This window comes from Hyla sarda, chromosome 4 (genome assembly GCF_029499605.1).
Source record: "Hyla sarda isolate aHylSar1 chromosome 4, aHylSar1.hap1, whole genome shotgun sequence".
NCBI lineage: Eukaryota > Metazoa > Chordata > Amphibia > Anura > Hylidae > Hyla > Hyla sarda.
This window is the reverse complement of record NC_079192.1, coordinates 297,349,524-297,372,190: the sequence shown is the minus strand read 5'-3', so window position 1 is coordinate 297,372,190 and position 22,667 is coordinate 297,349,524. Positions and strand designations below refer to the sequence as shown.

The following is a 22,667-nucleotide window of genomic DNA, read 5'->3' as shown; positions in this document are numbered from 1 at the left end:
GGAGTCATAATCTGATTCTCTGGCTGGAATATGGCAGTGGCCAGTTTTAAAATTTCCCCATCGAATCCGGCAGCCGTATCACACAATCTTAGTGTGAAAAAAGACTAAAAAGGCTGGGTGCTGGGATTCTTTTATGCTACTTGTGAACCACAAGTAGCATAAAAGAATCCCAGCACCCAGCCTTTTTAGTCTTTTTCACACTAAGGCAGCATAAAAGTAGTGACAGTCTTAAATCTACTGCTTTTAAATCTGTATTAAAGGAGTATTCTAGTGCCGACTATTCATCCTCTGTTGTGCCCGGGCTGAAAAAAAAAATTAAATTAACTTTCACTCACCTTCCTGCATTCCCCCGGAGCGCCGCTACAGCTGATTGGTCCTCCGCCTTCTTCCATGTGCGTGGATCGTCACACAGTGCTCAGCCTATCCCTGGCAGCAGCGATGTCCAGCCCCGGTCGGTGATAGGCAGAGCGCCGTGTGACAATCCGCGCACAGGAAGAAGGCAAAAGATAGGACCGGAGGACCGATCAGCTGTAGGGGCCTGAAGGGGAAACGCAGGAAGGTGAGTGAAAGTTTATTTTCATTTTTTTTTTCAGTCCGGGTACAACGGAGGAGGAATAGTCGGCAGTAGAGCACTCCTTTAAAGTACTTGTCCAAAGGGAAAAAAAATCTACAAGGCAGGGGATGATGATAAAATAATAACAAACACTTTTCACATTTTGATACTTTTTGCACTTGTGCTCTTTATATTTGTTGTTATATTTTTGCGTTTATATATATATATGTTTATATTTGTTATTTTATTGAATTTTGTCATTAGGAAAAAAAACATGTTATAAAATAATAAGTTAAACTTACCTACCTCAGTCCCCTACAGCACTGATGCTGCCTGTACTGCACTGCTGATTGCTTCTTCCTGGTTACTGTGACATGCCCACCCAACAGGAACTACCACAAACAGTGGCCGCAGTGATGTCCTGCCTTAGTCAGTGGTTAGCAGAGAGGGGCAGTTACTGCTGGATCAGCACATCACAGGAACTAGAAAAAGTGGTGCGTGGCAAAGAGCCAAAAGTGTTGGTGCAGCAGCTGCAGGGAATGAGGTAGGTGACTATATGTTCTTGATTATTTTTACATTCTCCCCAGCCTTCTAGAATATTGTTTTTTCCCAGACAACCCTTTTTTAGTCTCTCATTTAATCGGTTCCAATTCTTCACAAGTATTTTCTTTTTTTAGATTCATTTCCATTAAGGTTTTGCGTCTTTCTTGTTGTAACCAGTAGAGCATTTCTGTTTTGTCCCACTTCATTTTGTCAGCATATGCTCTGCCCTGTAATATAAAAAGTACAATAAAATCCAAGTACAAAAGGAATTATTTGCTAGATAGAAGAGTTGTGAGACTTTTCTAACTGTTGTATGATGACAGTTTAAGTATGACTGCTTTTATTACAGGGCCATCATATATGCAAGAACAGACTACACTGACTGTAATCTTTTAAGGAGTACTCTGGGATAGAAAAATGTATTCCCTATCCTAAGGATAGGGATTAAGTGTCAGATTGCCGGGAGTCTGACCCCTGGGACCCCCCTTGATCTCCTGCACAATGCCGGGGCTCTCAGCAGGACAAGAGCTGTGTCAACCACCGCACAAAGCTGAGGCCAACACATCCCCTCCATGCACCTCTATGGGAGAGCCAGAGATACCCGAGTGTAGTGCTCCAGCACTCCAATAGAGATGCATTGAGGGGGGCGTGTTGGCCATCGCTTCATGAAGTGGTCGACACTCCCCAGTCAGGAGGAGAGACGGGCGCCATACAGGAAATCGCGGGGGGTCCTGCGATCTGACACATATCCCCTATCCTTAGGATAGGGGGATACATTTTCTATCTCCATTAGCCATGAAGGCCCATAGCTCTAAATCACACAGGTAAGTCACCACTAAGCCTTCTGGCAAACAAGCAGGGGTCTCATTATATACATTCTGTGAGAAGATGAGAACTTCACCTTGGTCACGTGCCTTTCTCTCGTGAATCTTCCATCCTGCCTTTTATCTGCTCTTTCTCTACCTGTTTTCCTTTTCATGTAACAAAATATTTTCCGCCCATTTAAAATTTCTTTGGGCTCCCAGTTTAGATTTATGACAAAATATGGAACCTTCAACCCTTATACCATGCTGATTTTTGTTGTCATGAATATTAAGGCATACTGCTAATAGTTGTTATACAAATTACTATAGTGCAGCACTATGCAGCATAGCCATTTGTTGAAATTACTTTCATTTCAAATTCAGTGTCCAAATCCCTGAATGGGACGCTATTTTCCTCATTACCTTTACTGAATATTTTTGTGTACTTCATGCACTGTCTCCACAACACCAGTCTCATAGCTCTGTCAAATAGTTATATGCAGCAGGAATTTGGACGTCAAATTAAAAATGCATGTTATTTTGATACATTGCTATTGATCTGAAGTCATTTTTTTTGGGAAACTTGACCACACCATACTATGTATCCTTTAAAACAACAAGATAATTACAATAAATGTAACAAAAAAAAAAGGAAAAACTAAGTGAAATGTATTGGATCTACATAGTCAATAAACTTGTTAAATAGTTAATAAGGTTGGAAAAAGAGTCCATATAATTCAATTTATAATCCTATTGTGTCCCTAGTGTGTTGATCCAGAGCAAGGCAAAAAAAAACCTTATGAGGCTGATGCCAATTGCCCCATACCAGAAGAAAAAGCCTTCACAAGTCCAAATATGGCAGAATAAATTCCTGAATTATATCCCTGTAAATCTATTATCCATAACCTGTAATGTTTTTACAGACAATAAATGCATCCAGGCCCCTTTTGAACTCTTTTATTGAGCTCACCATGATCACATAGTTATTAGGTCTCCCCTAAACCTTCTTTTTTCTAAACTAAATAACCCTAATTCTGATCATCTTTCTGGGTACTGTAGTCCTCCCATTCCCTGTATTACCCTGGTTGCCCGTCTTTGAACCCTCTCCAGCTCCACTATATCTTTCTTGTACACTGGTGCCCAGTACTGTACACAGTATTCTATGTGTAGTCTGACTAATGATTTGTACAGTGGTAGAATTAAAATGTTTTTATTCTCTTTTGGTTGCAGGCAAAAAATCCCATGATTCTCAGCTAGTGCTGTTATAGTTGTATCCTCTCTTTATGAAAGTGCACCTTTTGCCACCTACAGAATACAGGATTCCATGGGCTTTGGCTGGAAAATATTGCAGAATCTGAACGCACATAAAATACTTTTAAACTCACCTTATAGCTGACTGTGTCATTAAACTTCTTCTTTATAATGTATAATACTTTATATATTTCAGGTTCTATTTCTGCCATTTGTTTGTGTAACTTTTTCCTTTTTCTAGACTCTTCCATCCTTGCCATTGATGTTCCTTCATACCCTAATAAAAACAATACTGTTTTACAGATATATGTGTGATATCATTTAAAGACTGTATACTTTACAACAGCATATTTAGCGGGTAGATGTGTGCATGCCTTATGTCCCCTATATTAAGTAGAACAAAGCTGTTGGTCCAACTCTTTAACTCCGTTATTTATTTTATAAATACAATGCTTCATTAAGCTGCTTGGAAAAGTGGAGGGGGGCTGCCATCACCTTGCTACCAGAAAGTAAATGGAATGCCCAAAACTTACAATTCTTTCCTTATTTAAAGAGGATCTAATTTCATTACTAAAAACAATATCCTTCAAAGATACCAAAATGAAACTATAAAAAAAAAACAAAAAAAAAACACTTTAGTTCTCTTCTGTCAGGTTAAGTCAGTTTTGATGACAGGAATAGTACAGTATGCATCAATGTTTGGCCAACAATACATCAGGAACCCCGTTATGTGTCATGAACTTTATAAAACAGAAGCAATGGCATAAACAGCATGTGAACAAAGCCTGACAAAACAAATATAATGCTATTGTAACAGAAACCATACAATGCAATTTTTTTTAGGAAAAGAACACTTTCATCACTAGTCATGTGATCAGTCATGTTCCATGAAGCTTACCAATGTGGAAGAATCTGTTTGGATCAGATGCCTCCCTCTCAAACATCTCCAGCTCAGCTAAAAGCTTCTCTCTTCTCTTGATAAGTGTTATTGCTTTTTCCCACATTTTTATAGCCTGTAAATAAGAAAAACAACTACATTTATGTTAAACTGCCTCCCTACTACAGCCTCATAAAAGCCTGAATATTGTTCCCAATGTGTTGACAAGATGTACACATTACCTCTTGAAGTCGATCTCTGTATTCATTAGAACTATATTTAATTGCCATATCCAGTCTCTGGCTTTCGGGAACATGAAGTACAGTCCATATGAAATGTAGTTTTTTCTGCATATCATCATGGCTCAGTGCTGGCTCTATCTATACATATGGGGATCACATTTATAATATACATATAATATATGTTAGTGGAAGAATTTGAATAAGATTGATAGTATTTGTCAGATAAGAACTTGAATTTTACATAAAAAATTATAGCTGCCGGAATGGCTGCGTGTATAATAGAAACATTTGGTATACACAAGCATTTCTGTATTTAGATCTTGAATGGTTTGAGAAGGTTTACAGATCTATGTAATGTACTTACATCACACTTCAATATTACCTCAGTAGGAATATCTGTTGATTCTGTTATTTCACAATGCACTTCTGCAAAAAAAAAATAAACTTTAAATAAGGAGATAAATAACAAGAACGTACAAGTAAGGCTAGTTTTACACTACTGTCATGATCCTGCCCATTATTGCCCTGTTATTCACCAATAACAGCTGATGAATAAACTGATAAAATAACTGATCACAAAGGATCAAAACAGATGGCCAATGTCCGTTATTTAAACGGCTATCCTGTTAAAATAAAGGACATTGGCCATCCGTTATGATCCATTATTTTATCCCCCTCCCATAGACATGAATGGAGCGGGCATGGCACGATGTCCCGAACACGGAAACTCCAAGCTTCTGTGTTTAGAATGCCACATTGCTGCCCCGTAGATCGTGTTGGGGGTCCCAGTGGCTGGATCCCTCGCAATCATACATCTTATCTCCTATCCTGTGGATAGGGGATAAGATGCCTAGGGGCGGAGTACCCCTTTAAGGCTAGGTTCATATTGAGAAAACTCAATTCTTAGGGCTGCCTGTGCCGACTGAAACAGTCAGCACTAGGACCGTGTGAACATTGCCGTCCCTAATGATGACAATGTATTCCATGCACATTCGGAAGCTCTGCAGCTAAAATTCTGTAGTGTGCACTGTGCAGCGGAACCTCCCTGACAGCACTGGGATTCTGATGCAAATTCCTCAGTATGAACATAGGCTAACTGATAAAGAGATGTCACAGATTTCTATCCTCTCTTACAATGTATCATGCTGTGATGGAACCTCACTTCTTTTATGTTTATCATTCACATGGTCACATGATGACCAGACCAGGTTGATAAAGCTAAGCACACTTAGTTTATGCATGCCCTGCATTTTCTGGCTGCCTGTGTCAGGAGTAATATGGCGCATTAGGTCATATGTGATGGGGTTTTCTTAAATAGACCCTTTTATATTTGTATGAATCTTGCTTTTGGTCTAAAGGGCTATACCTGCTTAAAATTTCTCACCCCCTATCCACAGGAGGTATGCATGAATTCCTTCCTGCTCACAAATGCACATTGTCATTAGATATAAGGAGGTTGCATATACTTTGTGATTATAACTTTATATTGTAGCAGAGTGTCATTTCTTCAGTGTTGTCACATGAAAACAAATAATAAAATATTTACAAAAATGTGAGGGGTGGAGTCACATATGTGAGATACTGTATACTACATTAAAGGAAAACTGACAGCCAGCTCACCCACAATAAACCCCAAACAAGGGATTATAGTGCGGGGGGACCAGATTTAAATGAGGTATACCAGGATACGAGGTGTGGTTACCGAGATAGACCTTTATTAGATGTCATTTCTAATATACACCACTGTAAATTTGAAGTTATAGTTATACATATATCTTTACTCACAAGGATGTGTTTGGGATATTGCCGGGATATTTTAAAACATTTTAGAAGTCAAAAAATCAGTGTGTTTTACATTATATGTCCAATGATATTTAATAAAAGTTCATGAAGCTGGAAGCTGTGTTTGTCAGTGTAAACTGTTCTGGAAGGGAATTATCTGCTTTTAAACTATAAGCTGATCACAGGTTGCTGCAGCGACCCCTGGTGATTGACTATAATTGGGCATCAAGGCCCACCTTTATCATTGTCTTTAGACTGTTTTTTGTGTCTAAAAAAGGGACAAAAAAGGCGCAAGCAGGGTTTTTTGCGCCTTTTTTTGCCCCTTTTTGTTTACACATTTCTGCTGATTTTAAGTTGCAATCCACTGATTTTGGCAATAGACATGATATGGAAGGGATTTATCATTGCACCTTTTTGTAAAAAGGAGCAAAAAAAGGCACAAAGCCACTGAAAAGTCTCTAAAACTACACCAGCCCAGACATGGTGTAGCTTTTTGGTGTATGTGTAGACAGAAATTTCAGAAAATGTGACCTGCACAAAATTTATCAAAGCTCTTTTACCTTTTAATACATTTGGTGCTCCTACACATTATCAGCACACAAAAAAAAAAAACGTTTAAGAAAATGCTTCACTTGCACTGCAATGATAAATGTGGGCCCAAGTGTTTAATTACTCAGCAGTGCCACCACAGGAGAAATGAAGTATTACACAGTTCCCTCTGAAATCAATAAAATGTCCTAAAGCACAGCATCCTGGGTCCTCCAGAGCAAAAGAAAATCTTTGCAGTTGCTTCCTACACTGAAAAAACAGGAGACTGAAACAGGGAATTCTTTAGACAACCCCTATAAATAAGCAATGGAAATTAATTGTGTTAATAAAAAACTAGATTATAATTAAAAGAAGCGGTTACCCTGTAAAGGTGGTTCTGATCCTAGACCCCCAAGCATGACACTATTAACATTCCACATGCCAGGTATGTAGCTTTGCTTCTGTTCTCTAAGATCAGCAATCTTTTTGTCTCGTTGCCTGTAGAAAATATGTTGAATATTTGTTATTAGTACACAATGATTTTACTATGAATAAAATAAATGCATCCTTATTATGAACCCCCACTGTATCTGGCAAATTAATTTGGCATGGGTAATGCAGAAGTGAAAACAATAAGAACGCTACAATCTAAAAGCTTTCCCTTGTTCCACAGGGGTTTTTAATTAACACAAAGTACAAATGTTCTGTACAATCTCAGCCCTGTGGATGTATTAAAAAAAATTAAAACCTTTCAGCTGCTGCTGCTGATAAAGTGTTCCCATCTGATTAGTAAAGACTCGCTGGTATAAATAATATTACTCCAGCAGGATAAATCAATCTGCCTGTGAATGCTAAACATTACAAATCCCAATCCCAGTAGTTAACAATCGACAATTTGACTAGAGTCTGTAAAAGGCATCAAATGAAAAAGAATAAAACCAGTGCTACACTGCGACTTTTGTAGAGCTACTTGACTGATTTTAACTATTGAGGGACAGCTGCAGTCTGCAAAGTGTTGCTTTGCCCTGCAGCAGTAATTTAAAAGGGTACTCCGGGGACCTAATCCCATAGCCCATCCTTTCCCTTTCACCAGCCTAATGTGAGGGAATGACATTATCAAGCCATCCACTCTGTCTCTGTCCAAATCCATCTCTGAAAGCAGCCCCCACCCTCCTGGGAGACACACACCAGGTGATTTCTGCCCTGCACTGTTGAGTCATGCTGTCTTTCGTACTGAATATTGGGAAGCTGGAGGGTGAGGGCTGGTAGAGCAGAGCTGCAATGATTGCTGGGAGATGTAGGCAAGGGGACAGAAGGATGGTAAAGAATATCAAGCAGCTAGAGAAGACAACAGGGGTCACAGGAGCCATCAGGCAGGATGGTTTACAGGGAACATATCGAGGTAGTGTGGCTTTGGAGCTTTATTTTTTTTCTATATTTATACTTCTCTGGAAAACCCTTTTAATAGAAGCCATAAAGTTGCCCTACAAAAAGTTGCGGTGTATATCCCTGGTGTTACGCCGAGCGCTCCGGGTCCCCGCTCCTCCCCGGAGCGCTCGCTTCACTCTCTCCGCTGCAGCGCTCCGGTCACGTCCTCTGACCCGGGGCGCTGCGATCCCGCTGCCAGCCGGGATGCGATTCGCGATGCGGGTAGCGCCCGCTCGCGATGCGCACCCCGGCTCCCCTACCTGACTCGCTCCCCGTCTGTTCTGTCCCGGCGCGCGCGGCCCCGCTCCCTAGGGCGCGCGCGCGCCGGGTCTCTGCGATTTAAAGGGCCACTGCGCCGCTGATTGGCGCAGTGGTTCCAATTAGGGTAATCACCTGTGCACTTCCCTATATTACCGCGCCTATCTTCAGCAGCCAGAGAGGTGAGCCGTTGCTAGTGGATACGACCTGGTCACTACCGCCGCAGCAAGACCATCCCGCTTTGCGGCGGGCTCTGGTGAAAACCAGTAGTGGCTTAGAACCGGTCCACTAGCACGGTCCACGCCAATCCCTCTCTGGCACAGAGGATCCACTACCTGCCAGCCGGCATCGTGACAGTAGATCCGGCCATGGATCCCGCTGAAGTTCCTCTGCCAGTTGTCGCTGACCTCACCACGGTGGTCGCCCAGCAGTCACAACAGATAGCGCAACAAGGCCAACAGCTGTCTCAACTGACCGTTATGCTACAACAGTTACTACCACAGCTTCAGCAGTCATCTCCGCCGCCAGCTCCTGCACCTCCTCCGCAGCGAGTGGCCGCTCCTGGGCTACGCCTATCCTTGCCGGATAAATTTGATGGGGACTCTAAGTTTTGCCGTGGCTTTCTTTCCCAATGTTCCCTGCATCTGGAGATGATGTCGGACCTGTTTCCCACTGAAAGGTCTAAGGTGGCTTTCGTAGTCAGCCTTCTGTCCGGAAAAGCCCTGTCATGGGCCACACCGCTCTGGGACCGCAATGACCCCGTCACTGCCTCTGTACACTCCTTCTTCTCGGAAATCCGAAGTGTCTTTGAGGAACCTGCCCAAGCCTCTTCTGCTGAGACTGCCCTGTTGAACCTGGTCCAGGGTAATTCTTCCGTTGGCGAGTATGCCGTACAATTCCGTACTCTTGCTTCAGAATTGTCCTGGAATAATGAGGCCCTCTGCGTGACCTTCAAAAAAGGCCTATCCAGCAACATTAAAGATGTTCTGGCCGCACGAGAAATTCCTGCTAATCTACATGAACTTATTCACCTAGCCACTCGCATTGACATGCGTTTTTCCGAAAGGCGTCAGGAACTCCGCCAAGATATGGACTCTGTTCGCACGAGGCGTTTCTCCTCCTCGGCTCCTCTCTCCTCTGGTCCCCTGCAATCTGTTCTTGTGCCTTCCGCCGTGGAGGCTATGCAGGTCGACCGGTCTCGCCTGACACCTCAAGAGAGGACACGACGCCGTATGGAGAACCTCTGCCTGTACTGTGCTAGTACCGAACACTTCCTGAGGGATTGTCCTATCCGTCCTCCCCGCCTGGAAAGACGTACGCTGACTCCGCACAAAGGTGAGACAGTCCTTGATGTCTACTCTGCTTCTCCACGTCTTACAGTGCCTGTGCGGATGTCTGCCTCTGCCTTCTCCTTCCCTGCTGTGGCCTTCTTGGACTCTGGATCTGCAGGAAATTTTATTTTGGCCTCTCTCGTCAACAGGTTCAACATCCCGGTGACCAGTCTCGCCAGACCCCTCTACATCAATTGTGTAAATAATGAAAGATTGGACTGTACCATACGTTTCCGCACGGAGCCCCTTCTTATGAGCATCGGATCTCATCATGAGAGGATTGAACTTTTGGTCCTCCCCAATTGCACCTCAGAAATTCTCCTTGGACTTCCCTGGCTTCAACTTCATTCCCCAACCCTGGATTGGTCCACTGGGGAGATCAAGAGTTGGGGGTCCTCTTGTTCCAAGAACTGTCTAAAACCGGTTCCCAGTAACCCTTGCCGTAACTCTGTGGTTCCTCCAGTAACCGGTCTCCCTAAGGCCTATATGGACTTCGCGGATGTTTTCTGCAAAAAACAAGCTGAGACTCTACCTCCTCACAGGCCTTATGATTGCCCTATCGACCTCCTCCCGGGCACTACTCCACCCCGGGGCAGAATTTATCCTCTCTCTGCCCCAGAGACTCTTGCCATGTCCGAATACGTCCAGGAGAATCTAAAAAAGGGCTTTATCCGTAAATCCTCCTCTCCTGCCGGAGCCGGATTTTTCTTTGTGTCCAAAAAAGATGGCTCCCTACGTCCTTGCATTGACTACCGCGGTCTTAATAAAATCACGGTTAAGAACCGCTACCCCTTACCCCTCATCTCTGAACTCTTTGATCGCCTCCAAGGTGCCCACATCTTCACTAAATTGGACTTAAGAGGCGCCTATAACCTCATCCGCATCAGAGAGGGGGACGAGTGGAAAACGGCATTTAACACCAGAGATGGACACTTTGAGTATCTGGTCATGCCCTTTGGACTGTGCAATGCCCCTGCCGTCTTCCAAGACTTTGTCAATGAAATTTTTCGTGATCTGTTATACTCCTGTGTTGTTGTATATCTGGACGATATCCTAATTTTTTCTGCCAATCTAGAAGAACACCGCCAGCATGTCCGTATGGTTCTTCAGAGACTTCGTGACAACCAACTCTATGCCAAAATTGAGAAATGTCTGTTTGAATGCCAATCTCTTCCTTTTCTAGGATATTTGGTCTCTGGCCAGGGACTACAGATGGATCCAGACAAACTCTCTGCCGTCTTAGATTGGCCACGCCCCTCCGGACTCCGTGCTATCCAACGCTTTTTGGGGTTCGCCAATTATTACAGGCAATTTATTCCACATTTTTCTACCATTGTGGCTCCTATCGTGGCTTTAACCAAAAAAAATGCTGATCCCAAGTCCTGGCCTCCTCAAGCAGAAGACGCCTTTAAACGACTCAAGTCTGCCTTTTCTTCGGCTCCCGTGCTCTCCAGACCTGACCCTTCCAAACCCTTCCTATTGGAGGTTGATGCCTCCTCAGTGGGAGCTGGAGCTGTTCTTCTACAAAAAAATTCTTCCGGGCATGCTGTCACTTGTGGTTTTTTCTCTAGGACCTTCTCTCCAGCGGAGAGGAACTACTCCATCGGGGATCGAGAGCTTCTAGCCATTAAATTAGCACTTGAGGAATGGAGGCATCTGCTGGAGGGATCAAGATTTCCTGTTATTATCTACACCGACCACAAGAACCTCTCCTACCTCCAGTCTGCCCAACGGCTGAATCCTCGCCAGGCCCGGTGGTCTCTGTTCTTTGCCCGATTTAATTTTGAGATTCACTTTCGTCCTGCCGATAAGAACATTAGGGCCGATGCTCTCTCTCGTTCCTCGGATGCCTCAGAAGTTGATATCCCTCCGCAACACATCATTCCACCTGACTGCCTGATCTCCACTTCTCCTGCCTCCATCAGGCAGACTCCTCCAGGAAAGACCTTTGTTTCTCCACGCCAACGCCTCGGAATCCTCAAATGGGGTCACTCCTCCCATCTCGCAGGTCATGCGGGCATCAAGAAATCTGTGCAACTCATCTCCCGCTTCTATTGGTGGCCGACTCTGGAGACGGATGTTGGGGACTTTGTGCGAGCCTGCACTATCTGTGCCCGGGATAAGACTCCTCGCCAGAAGCCCGCTGGTTTTCTTCATCCTCTGCCTGTCCCCGAACAGCCTTGGTCTCTGATTGGTATGGATTTTATTACTGATTTACCCCCTTCCCGTGGCAACACTGTTATTTGGGTGGTCGTTGATCGATTCTCCAAAATGGCACATTTCATCCCTCTTCCTGGTCTTCCTTCTGCGCCTCAGTTGGCTAAACAATTTTTTGTACACATTTTTCGTCTTCACGGGTTGCCTACGCAGATTGTCTCGGATAGAGGTGTCCAATTCGTGTCTAAATTCTGGAGGGCTCTCTGTAAACAACTCAAGATTAAATTAAATTTTTCCTCTGCATATCATCCCCAGTCCAATGGACAAGTAGAAAGAATTAACCAGATCTTGGGTGATTATTTGCGACATTTTGTTTCCTCCCGCCAGGATGACTGGGCAGATCTCCTTCCATGGGCCGAATTCTCGTATAACTTCAGGGTCTCTGAATCTTCCTCCAAATCCCCATTTTTCGTGGTGTACGGCCGTCACCCTCTTCCCCCCCTCCCTACCCCCTTGCCCTCTGGTCTGCCCGCTGTGGATGAAATTTCTCGTGACCTTTCCATTATATGGAGAGAGACCCAAAATTCTCTCTTACAGGCTTCTTCACGCATGAAGAGGTTCGCGGATAAGAAAAGAAGAGCTCCCCCCGTTTTTTCCCCTGGAGACAAGGTATGGCTCTCCGCTAAATATGTCCGCTTCCGTGTCCCTAGCTACAAGTTGGGACCACGCTATCTTGGTCCTTTCAAAATTTTGTGTCAAATTAATCCTGTCTCTTATAAACTTCTTCTTCCTCCTTCTCTTCGTATCCCTAATGCCTTTCACGTCTCTCTTCTCAAACCACTCATCCTCAACCGTTTTTCTCCCAAATCTGTTCCTCCCACTCCTGTTTCCGGCTCCTCGGACGTCTTCTCGGTCAAGGAAATTTTGGCTGCCAAAAAGGTCAGAGGGAAAATTTTTTTTTTAGTAGACTGGGAGGGTTGTGGTCCTGAAGAGAGATCCTGGGAACCTGAGGACAACATCCTTGACAAAAGTCTGCTCCTCAGGTTCTCAGGCTCCAAGAAGAGGGGGAGACCCAAGGGGGGGGGTACTGTTACGCCGAGCGCTCCGGGTCCCCGCTCCTCCCCGGAGCGCTCGCTTCACTCTCTCCGCTGCAGCGCTCCGGTCACGTCCTCTGACCCGGGGAGCTGCGATCCCGCTGCCAGCCGGGATGCGATTCGCGATGCGGGTAGCGCCCGCTCGCGATGCGCACCCCGGCTCCCCTACCTGACTCGCTCCCCGTCTGTTCTGTCCCGGCGCGCGCGGCCCCGCTCCCTAGGGCGCGCGCGCGCCGGGTCTCTGCGATTTAAAGGGCCACTGCGCCGCTGATTGGCGCAGTGGTTCCAATTAGGGTAATCACCTGTGCACTTCCCTATATTACCGCGCCTATCTTCAGCAGCCAGAGAGGTGAGCCGTTGCTAGTGGATACGACCTGGTCACTACCGCCGCAGCAAGACCATCCCGCTTTGCGGCGGGCTCTGGTGAAAACCAGTAGTGGCTTAGAACCGGTCCACTAGCACGGTCCACGCCAATCCCTCTCTGGCACAGAGGATCCACTACCTGCCAGCCGGCATCGTGACACCTGGCCTAGTACTGGTCATTTAGTAAAGTCCACTGGCCATAGCATTTGGCTAATTCAATAAGAGACTATGGCTGCTTAATGAATCAGGCGCTGCTGCGCCTGTCCTGCAAGTGTGCTTTGAAATCTACACCAGCTCCGAGCTCCTTATCGAAATAGATCCAATTTCTGTGCTGATTCTTATTACTGTCTGAGCTATATTTTCTTATACAAAGCTCCAATTTCCTTTCACAGACATACAGTTAAACAAGAAAATTCTATCTGAATACAATCTTCAATAGAAAGTATTAAGGAACTTATTGTACATATACCGTTTCACAAAACGGTATCCAGAACATTTCTAAGCTCCCACTAGAAATGTATCATTTAACTGTCTCTGCTGGGAACGCCGAGTACTGTATCCAGACTGCTATAAAGACACATTAAGAAATAAATAAGCATTAAACTTTGGACCACAAGAATGACATGCAATAAAAAGTGGGCATCAGCCAGATGGCATATAGTAAGAAGAGCTAAATATTATGTTATTCATATTAAGCCAAATAGTCTTGATAGGTTTTGGACTGGATATAGTATTCCCAGTAACATTTTTTTGGAGAAGCTCAAGTATTCTTCGGGTTAACTTCTTGCCCTTTTTTAAGCCAAAGTAATAAAGTTTTTTTTTTTTGTTTTTTTTTTTATTGACACACGGGTGACTTTAATCATTTCATACCTTTTCTGTTCTTCCCTCTTTATTTTTTCCGCAATCTTTGCCTGCTCTTCATTCTCAGAATCACTGTTGTATAGATGGTATATTACCTTTAAGTAATCCAGATCCTGAAAAACAAAAGCTTATTGAGACGGTACATGTGCAGATCCTTTAATTCTACTTTAAAGGGGTGCTCAGGTGGAAAACATTTTTTTTTAAATCAACTGGTGCGAGAAAGTTAAACAGATTTGTAAATAACTTCTATTAAAAAATCTTTAGCCTTCCAGTACTTTTTAGCAGCTGTATGCTACAGAGAAAATTCTTTTCTTTTTGGATTTTTTTTTTGTCTTGTCCACAGTGTGTTGGTTTTGTGCAACATAATAATAGCATTAAAATATATAGGTATTCTACCTTGATTCATTTCTTCCATACAAGTCGATTAGATCACCAACAGTGGCTACAGAGTTACTATAGGATCAGCCTGGGATCTGTGCACTGCAGACAGGCCCTATGGATATGTGCATTTGCCTAAATCTACATCAATGTTAAATATTTTTGGAAACATATTGCATTACTAATCTCACTTACTGCATGCAGCATTAAATTGTATAATGTTTTGTTCTCCATTCCGACAGAACATTAAATTCAGAACTCTGTTCGATATCTGTTACAGGCAGCATTACAGAAGACAGCCGTGGCTTGTTTACACTGAACAATTATCTGAACGCTGACTCCGGTTGTCTCATTTATGCCCCGTATACGGTTTTCTGAACGGACCAAAAACCGTGGTATACAACGGTTTTAGGTCCGGTCAGAAAACAGTATATGGGGCAAATATTAGACATCCCGGGGTCAGCGTTTGACTCCGGTCGGCTCATTGAAATGAATAGCGTTCGGGTCAGATCCGGCTGGGATACGGGAGCGGACGGTTTTTGCTCCTCCCAACCGGATACAGCACCTGTACACTACAAACGTAGTGTGAACCCACCCTTAGTGTGTTTACATATCAAATTGTGCTTTCCTTTTGCCATAGGTTTGTGGGCTCTGCAGCAAGAAAAAAAGATTCAGCACCTATGCATTTTTCTGTCTAAAATAGACTTGCATGCATCATGTTTTAAAAATCCTCTAAAGCAAAAGTCGCAGAAAAGTCGCACATATTTAGACTGCGACTTTCTGTGCGACAAATTTAGACAGGAAAAACCAGTCTAAATCCTTTGATAAATATCCACCAATGTGTGTGTGTGTATGTTTGTATGTATGTATGTTCCAGCATCACGTCCAAATGGCTAAAGATATTAACATGAAACTTGGTACACATGTTACTTATATGACAACAACAAACATAGGATAGGTGATTTAACCCTTACTCACCCCCATTTGCGAGGGTCGGGGTTTTTGTTTAAAGTACCATACAAGTCTATGGGAATTATATGTTACTGCATAACTTCCAAACGGCTGGAGATATTTCGATAATAGTTGGTCACATGTTACTTATATGTCCACAAAAATATAGGATAGTTAATTTAACCCTTAACTACCCCCATTTGTGAGGGTCAGGGTTTTTGTTTAAAGTCCCATGCAAATCTATGGGAAATGTAAGTTCCCAAATAACTTCCGTACGGCTGGAGAGATTTCAATAATACCTGGTACACATATTACTTATATGTCAAATAAAAATATATGATAGTTAAATTAACCCTTACCTACCCCCTTATATAAAAGATGGGTTTTTGTTTCAAGTCCCATGCAAGTATATGGGACTTCCAGTACCTTACTCCACAAGCTCCGCTCTGCATCTCCTGGTGAATGTTTCAATCCGGCTTGCAAGCTATCGCACAAAGACATGCCCACTGTTTAAGCCCCATCCCTTTTATTATCTACCCTTTTTGTGCATCGGTTTGGCTTGAAAATCACGCTCAGTCCCACAAAGCCACGTCCCCTTCTATTTTCTGCTTACAATATCTTCATCACAAATCAGTCCCACCTGAGGACAGGATATGAGGATAAGATATAAGGATGCAATATGAGGACAGCATATGAGGACAGGATATGAGGTCGGGATATGAGGCCTGGATATGAGGACAAGACATGAGGTCGGGACATGAGGACGGGACATGAGGTTGGGATATGAGGTTGGGATATGAGGTTGGGATAGAAGGACGGCATAGGAGGTCGAGATAGGAGGACAGGATAGGAGGACGGGATATGGAGACAAGATATGGGGACGGGATATGGCGACAGGATACAGGGACAGGATATGGGGACAGGATATGAGGTCAGGATATGAGGACGGGATATGAGGACAGGATAGGAGGTCGGGATAGGAGGACAGGATATGAGGTCGGGATAAGAGGACGGGTTATGGGGTTGGGATATGACAAAAATATATGAGGACAGGATATGAAGCCAAAAGCTTCCTCTGTTGATTTTCCTCCACAACAAGGATTAGGAAGGAAAAACCGGGCAACGCCGCATACTCAGCTAGTATAATATAAAACTCAATGGGGGAGATTTATCAAAGGATTTAGATATGAGGACAGGATATGAGGTTGGCATATGAGGCCTTGATATGAGGACAAGACATGAGGTCGGAACATGAGGACGGGACATGAGGACAGGATATGAGGTCGGGATATGAGGCCTGGATATGAGGACAAGACATGAGGTCGGGACATGAGGACGGGACATGAGGTTGGGATATGAGGTTGGGATATGAGGTTGGGATAGAAGGACGGCATAGGAGGTCGAGATAGGAGGACAGGATAGGAGGACGGGATATGGAGACAAGATATGGGGACGGGATATGGCGACAGGATACAGGGACAGGATATGGGGACAGGATATGAGGTCAGGATATGAGGACGGGATATGAGGACAGGATAGGAGGTCGGGATAGGAGGACAGGATATGAGGTCGGGATAAGAGGACGGGTTATGGGGTTGGGATATGACAAAAATATATGAGGACAGGATATGAAGCCAAAAGCTTCCTCTGTTGATTTTCCTCCACAACAAGGATTAGGAAGGAAAAACCGGGCAACGCCGCATACTCAGCTAGTATAATATAAAACTCAATGGGGGAGATTTATCAAAGGATTTAGATATGAGGACAGGATATGAGGTTGGCATATGAGGCCTTGATATGAGGACAAGACATGAGGTCGGAACATGAGGACGGGACATGAGGACAGGATATGAGGTCAGGATATGAGGTTGGGATAGAAGGACGGGATAGGAGGTCGAGATAGGAGGACGGTATAGGAGGACGGGATATGGAGACAAGATAAGGAGACGGGATATGGCGACAGGATACGGGGACAGGATATGGGAACAGGATATGAGGTCAGGATATGAGGACGGGATGTGAGGACAGGATATGAGGTCAGGATAGGAGGACGGGATATGAGGTCGGGATAGGAGGACGGGATATAAAGTCGGGATATAAAGTCGGGATACAAGGTTGGGATATGAGGACGGGATGTGAGGACTGGATATGAGGACGGGATATGAGGACAGGATATGAGGTCGGGATATGAGGACGGGATATGAGGACGGGATATGAAGACAGGTTATGAGGACGGGATAGATGGTCGGGATAGGAGGTTGGGATATGAGGACGGGATGTGAGGACTGGATAGATGGTCGGGATAGGAGGTTGGGATATGAGGACGGGATGTGAGGACTGGATATGAGGACGGGATATGAGGATAGGATAGGAGGTCTGGATATATGGGGGGGGTTATGAGGTCGAGATATGAGGACGGGATATGGGGTTAGGATATGACAACAATATATAAGGATGAGATACGCAGTCAAAAGCTTCCTCCTTTGTTGATTTTCCTCCCCAACAAGGATTAGGAAGGAAAAACCGGGCAACTCCGGGTACTCAGCTAGTATGTTTATATTTAAAATAAATAAAGTGATCAGACAGTATCTCATTGTGTATTACATTTATGTTGTTACCTCAGAAAATATTTCACATATCTAATGAAAATCATTGGGGGACATTTATCAAAGCATTTAGTAGTTTTTATTTTTTTTGCTTAAAATTGTCACAAAAAAGTCACACATGTGACTACGCTCTTTTTTTCTGCAACTTTTTGCATGTTCAGTGTCCTAAGCAAAAAATAAAAATCTTGCTTACCAAAGCAAAAAGTGATTTTTGACTTGCAGTGGTCAGAGACTTATCAAGTGCGAAAGTCGCAAAAAAGTTGCATCGCATGAAAAAACCTACTAAATTTACTCCAGCTCAGACATGGAGCAGAAAAAGCCACTACCAAAGCAAAAAAAGAAAAATTGCTTAAGTGAAAGAAATTTATCAACAGGCTGAAAGCAGTTGATAAATAAGTCGCACATAAGCAAAAAAAATTGTAAGAAAAAAATAACTAAAAAAAGGAATACATAAGCAAACATTGATAAATTTCCCCCATTAAGAGTAATGCTTATTCATGGCAAAGATATAAACAAGCAATTCTTTAGATGTAACTATTGATTTGTTTTCTATGATGACAATCCTTTTTATAATAAAAATCTTTTTCACAATACCTGAGTGGAGATATATTTCATGTAGTCATCAGAATTAACAATAGACTTCCACCAAACAAGCCAGGAATTGCATAATTTGGAAGCATCTTTGTCAGCAGGTATGTGCTGGACCACACTTGTTTCCAAAAGAAAAGGAATAATATTAAAAACAATTGTTACTCATTTTTCATAGTTTGTAGACCAACCATTTAACACAATGGCCCTGATTTACTAAGAGTGGAGTTTTCTTTGTGGGGTTTTTTTCCCAGCAGATATTTTTCCACAATATTTACTAATATTTCCCTGCATTTTGCACTTTTCCCTACATTTTGTTTTTTTTACACATGCTCTGATCTGTCTGGTTTTCCTCAGCTCAAATCCACCACATTTTCTGTGGAAACCTTAGTAAATATGTTGGGATTTTTTAGAAAATGGCGGGGACATGCCCCATTTTTAGCGACCACACCCCTTTCACAGATGACCACACCCTTTTTGGAGTTCTCTCAGTAAAATGAAGACTTGGTGAGGGTTATTTTCAATTCTGGCGTACATTCAGGCACAGACAGAATTTCTATCCGGCGCAATGCACCAGAATCTGGCGCACAACCCGACAATACATGTCGGGCTTACAATAGTAAATCAGGGCAACCCCGAAATAGGGGTGTGGCCATTGGGAAAGGGGCATGGTCGTTGAAAAGGGGCATGTCCCAACATTTTCGAAAAACCCCAACATAATTCCTAAGGTTTCCACAGAAAATGTGGTGGATTTAAGCTGAGGAAAACCTCTCAGCTCAGAGCATGTGTAAAAAAAGCAAAACGTAGGGAAAAGTGCAAAATGTAGGGAAACCTTAGTAAATACTGTGTAAAAATATCTGTTGGGAAAACCCCCCACAAAGAAAACTACATTCCACTCTTAGTAAATCAGGGCCAATTATTTAAATCTGTCTAAGGGAACTTCTTTTTGTCACTTTCCTTCATTGCGGTTTAGTCTATGGAGCATGTCTTGATCATGTGACACAGAGCAGAGAGAAAAGCCACAAACTTATCCTGGCTCTTTCTCCTGATTGGCAGAGGTCTGGACATTCAGACGCCCGCCAACCAAAACTTTTGATGTATTGCTAGGACATGTCAAAAGCCCTCGTGAGCACTGCGCTAAAAGAGCAGAGCGCACATGTGGGAATAGGCTCCATATCACTAGGATGCGAGGAGTGATGAGGAGGAAGCGGCATCTGCACTCAAGAATAGCGCTTATGTGGGCACAGGCTCTCATGTCATTAGGACGTGAGAGTTAGGATTAAAGAGGTTATCCAGGAAAAAACTTTTTTATATATATCAACTGGCTCCAGTTGGTTTGCTATGGGGATTTGCTTCTAAACTGGGCAGTTCCCGAGACACATGTCATCAGAGGGCACATAGACAGAAAAGAGCAACCTTAAAGGGGTTATCCAGGAAAAAACTTTTTTTATATATATCAACTGGCTCCAGAAAGTTAAACAGATTTGTAAATTACTTCTATTAAAAAATCTTAATCCTTTCAGTACTTATGAGCTTCTAAAGTTAAGGTTGTTCTTTTCTGTCTAAGTCCTCTCTGATGACACCTGTCTCGGGAAACGCCCAGTTTAGAAGCAAATCCCCATAGCAAACCTCTTCTAAACTGGGCGTTTGGTGAGTTTGGTAACTTCAGAAGCTCATAAGTACTGAAAGGATTAAAACATTTTAATAGAAGTAATTTACAAATCTGTTGAACTTTCTGGAGCCAGTTGATATATACAAAAAAGTTTTTTCCTGGATAACCCATTAAACTTCAGAAGTTCATAAGTACTGAAAGGATTACGATTTTTTAATAGAAGTAATTTACAAATCTGTTTAACTTTCTGGAGCCAGTTGATATATAAAAAAAATGTTTTTCCTGGAATACCCCTTTAATGCATATGCAGTAGATTGACAGGCATATCAGGGGTGTGGAAATTTAATAAAAAACTACTTGTCCACGGTACTAAAACGGAGCAAAATCTAGTTGTCCTTCATGATAATCCACTTGTCCGGGCCAATTTTCGATTTTGCACTCTCGTTTTTTTCCTCCTCGCCCTATAATAGCCATAATTAACTACTATAATGATACCTTTTAATTTTTCCATAACATATGCTCCGAAACAAAAAAATATTGGTGAAGTGAAACTGAAATAGTTAAAGATAATTTAGCAAATTTTGTGATTTTCTTTTCTACGCCATTTACCTTGTGGTTGAGTTAACATGGTATTTTGATACTTTAGGTCGCCTGATTACAGCAATACCAGATGTGTATAGTTTTCGTCATGTTTTACTAATTTGAAAAAAATTCAGAAATTAAATTTTTTTTTTATTGCCATTTTCTGACCCCTGTAGCTTTGCTTTTTCCGCCCCGCATACAAGGCTGTATGAGGGCTCATTTTTTTGCGCCATAGTTTGTTTTTTGTATCTGTACCATTTTGGTACTAACCTGACTTTTTAATCGCTTTTAACTTTTTTCTGGGATATTATAAAAAATGCAATTCTATGGTTTTGTATTATTTTTACATTTATGTAATTTACCGTACAGGATACATAGTGTTATATTTTAATAGTTTGTACAATCATGCATGCAGCGATACTAAATATGTTTATCTTTATTATGTTTTTATATAGGAAAAGGGGGTGATTTGAACTTTTAATATGGAAGGGGTTAATGTGTGTCTTTTAAACTTTTATTAAAGAACATTTTTTTTACACACTTTATTAGTCCCTTAGGGGACTTATAGGAGGAATCATTAGATTCCTCATACAGATCAATAGAGTTCTATTGAACTCCATTGATCTGTGAGCTCTGCAATCCATTGATAGAGCCTAGTCCAGCCAGGATCAATGACAGAGCCAGGGACACCAGGGAACAGAGGTAAGCACGAGTACGAAGCCCGCTCCATACACCCCTCTGAGCGCTGCCCTGCTTGTCGGAGGCTTTCCGGTCCGGCCCTGCTTGCCCGAAGCAGGGCTAAGGGCATGAAAAATTCACCTGCTCAGCGCCCGGAACTGCATGCCCCGGGAGTCGGCCGATAGGAATTCCACATCCCTGCATATGAAAGCATGGAGAAAGCGGCAGGGAAACAGAGTCTATAACTCAGAAATGGCTGGATCGATTTTTGTAATACATCATTTTACTCAGGTTCACCCGCACTATAACCCGGTTTATTGGGTTTAGTGCGGGTGAACTGACTGTCAGTGGCTGGACTGAAAAAATAAAAAAAAGCAGTACTCACCTACCGTGATCTCTCCTGCTGCCACTCCGACAGCACCTGCACATTACTTCCTGCTCTCCCCTTAACACAAGGAAGTGCGTGAGCAGCCAGTCACTGGCTGAAGCAGGTCAATTTCTTGTGTCAACACATTACCCACAAATGGTAATCAGTGGAGGCCAGCCACCATTGGATTGGCAACACAGCAGAAAATGTATGCTTTTTTTTTACTTTTCATCCCAGCCTGGTCACTTGATTGTCCGACAAGGTGGCCATATCTCCCAACCGACCTTTCCCCATACACATACATATGTTTTCAATAGCGATAGGGAAATAAGCAGCTACCAGCACCTCTGGCAGTGGCTTATCTCCTGTGAACATACTGTATTCTGTAAAATGTCAGCTAAATAGATTAGAAAATTGTGTTGATCACGTGAACCTATATTTTAATATAGAGCAGGTAGAAAGAGTATGAGTCCGGCACTGCTATGCAGGTGAAGGCAGTTTACTGGATAATAGGTATCCGCTTTCTCAGGTATGGGTAGAGACTGAACGGTGTGTGCTATGTCGGGGTGCTGGTTAGAGAAGGCACATATCGCTTGACACAATCGGCACAATGTAGAGAAAACCGCACTCACCCGATCAATGTGCACAGATTCTTTATTCCGTTGAACATCAACATAGAACACAGGAGGACTTATGGTCGGCAGGAACGCCAGGGAACAGGAGGTGTTGTTACAGCTGTTTCACGGGAACACAGCCCGCTTCGTCAGACTGACGAAGCGGGCTGTGTTCCCATGAAACAGCTGTAACAACACCTCCTGTTCCCTGGCGTTCCTG

General features: G+C 43.1%; 1 protein-coding gene across 8 annotated transcripts in view; it reads right to left on the bottom strand.

Moving 5' to 3' along the window:
- Window positions 1-593: 593 nt before the first annotated feature.
- TCP11L2 (t-complex 11 like 2) overlaps window positions 594-22,667 on the bottom strand; it is a 106,826-nt gene continuing 84,752 nt past the window's right edge. For all 8 annotated transcript variants that reach the window (XM_056574634.1, XM_056574631.1, XM_056574629.1 and 5 more), the window contains 8 exons: window positions 18,601-18,715; window positions 14,081-14,184; window positions 6,962-7,077; window positions 4,652-4,695; window positions 4,270-4,407; window positions 4,049-4,163; window positions 3,285-3,427; window positions 594-1,323 (listed from right to left, as the gene is read on the bottom strand). In XM_056574634.1, coding sequence (XP_056430609.1) covers window positions 1,186-1,323; window positions 3,285-3,427; window positions 4,049-4,163; window positions 4,270-4,407; window positions 4,652-4,695; window positions 6,962-7,077; window positions 14,081-14,184; window positions 18,601-18,715 — 913 coding nt within the window. In that variant the 3' untranslated portion in view covers window positions 594-1,185. The remainder of the gene's footprint in view (window positions 1,324-3,284; window positions 3,428-4,048; window positions 4,164-4,269; window positions 4,408-4,651; window positions 4,696-6,961; window positions 7,078-14,080; window positions 14,185-18,600; window positions 18,716-22,667) is intronic.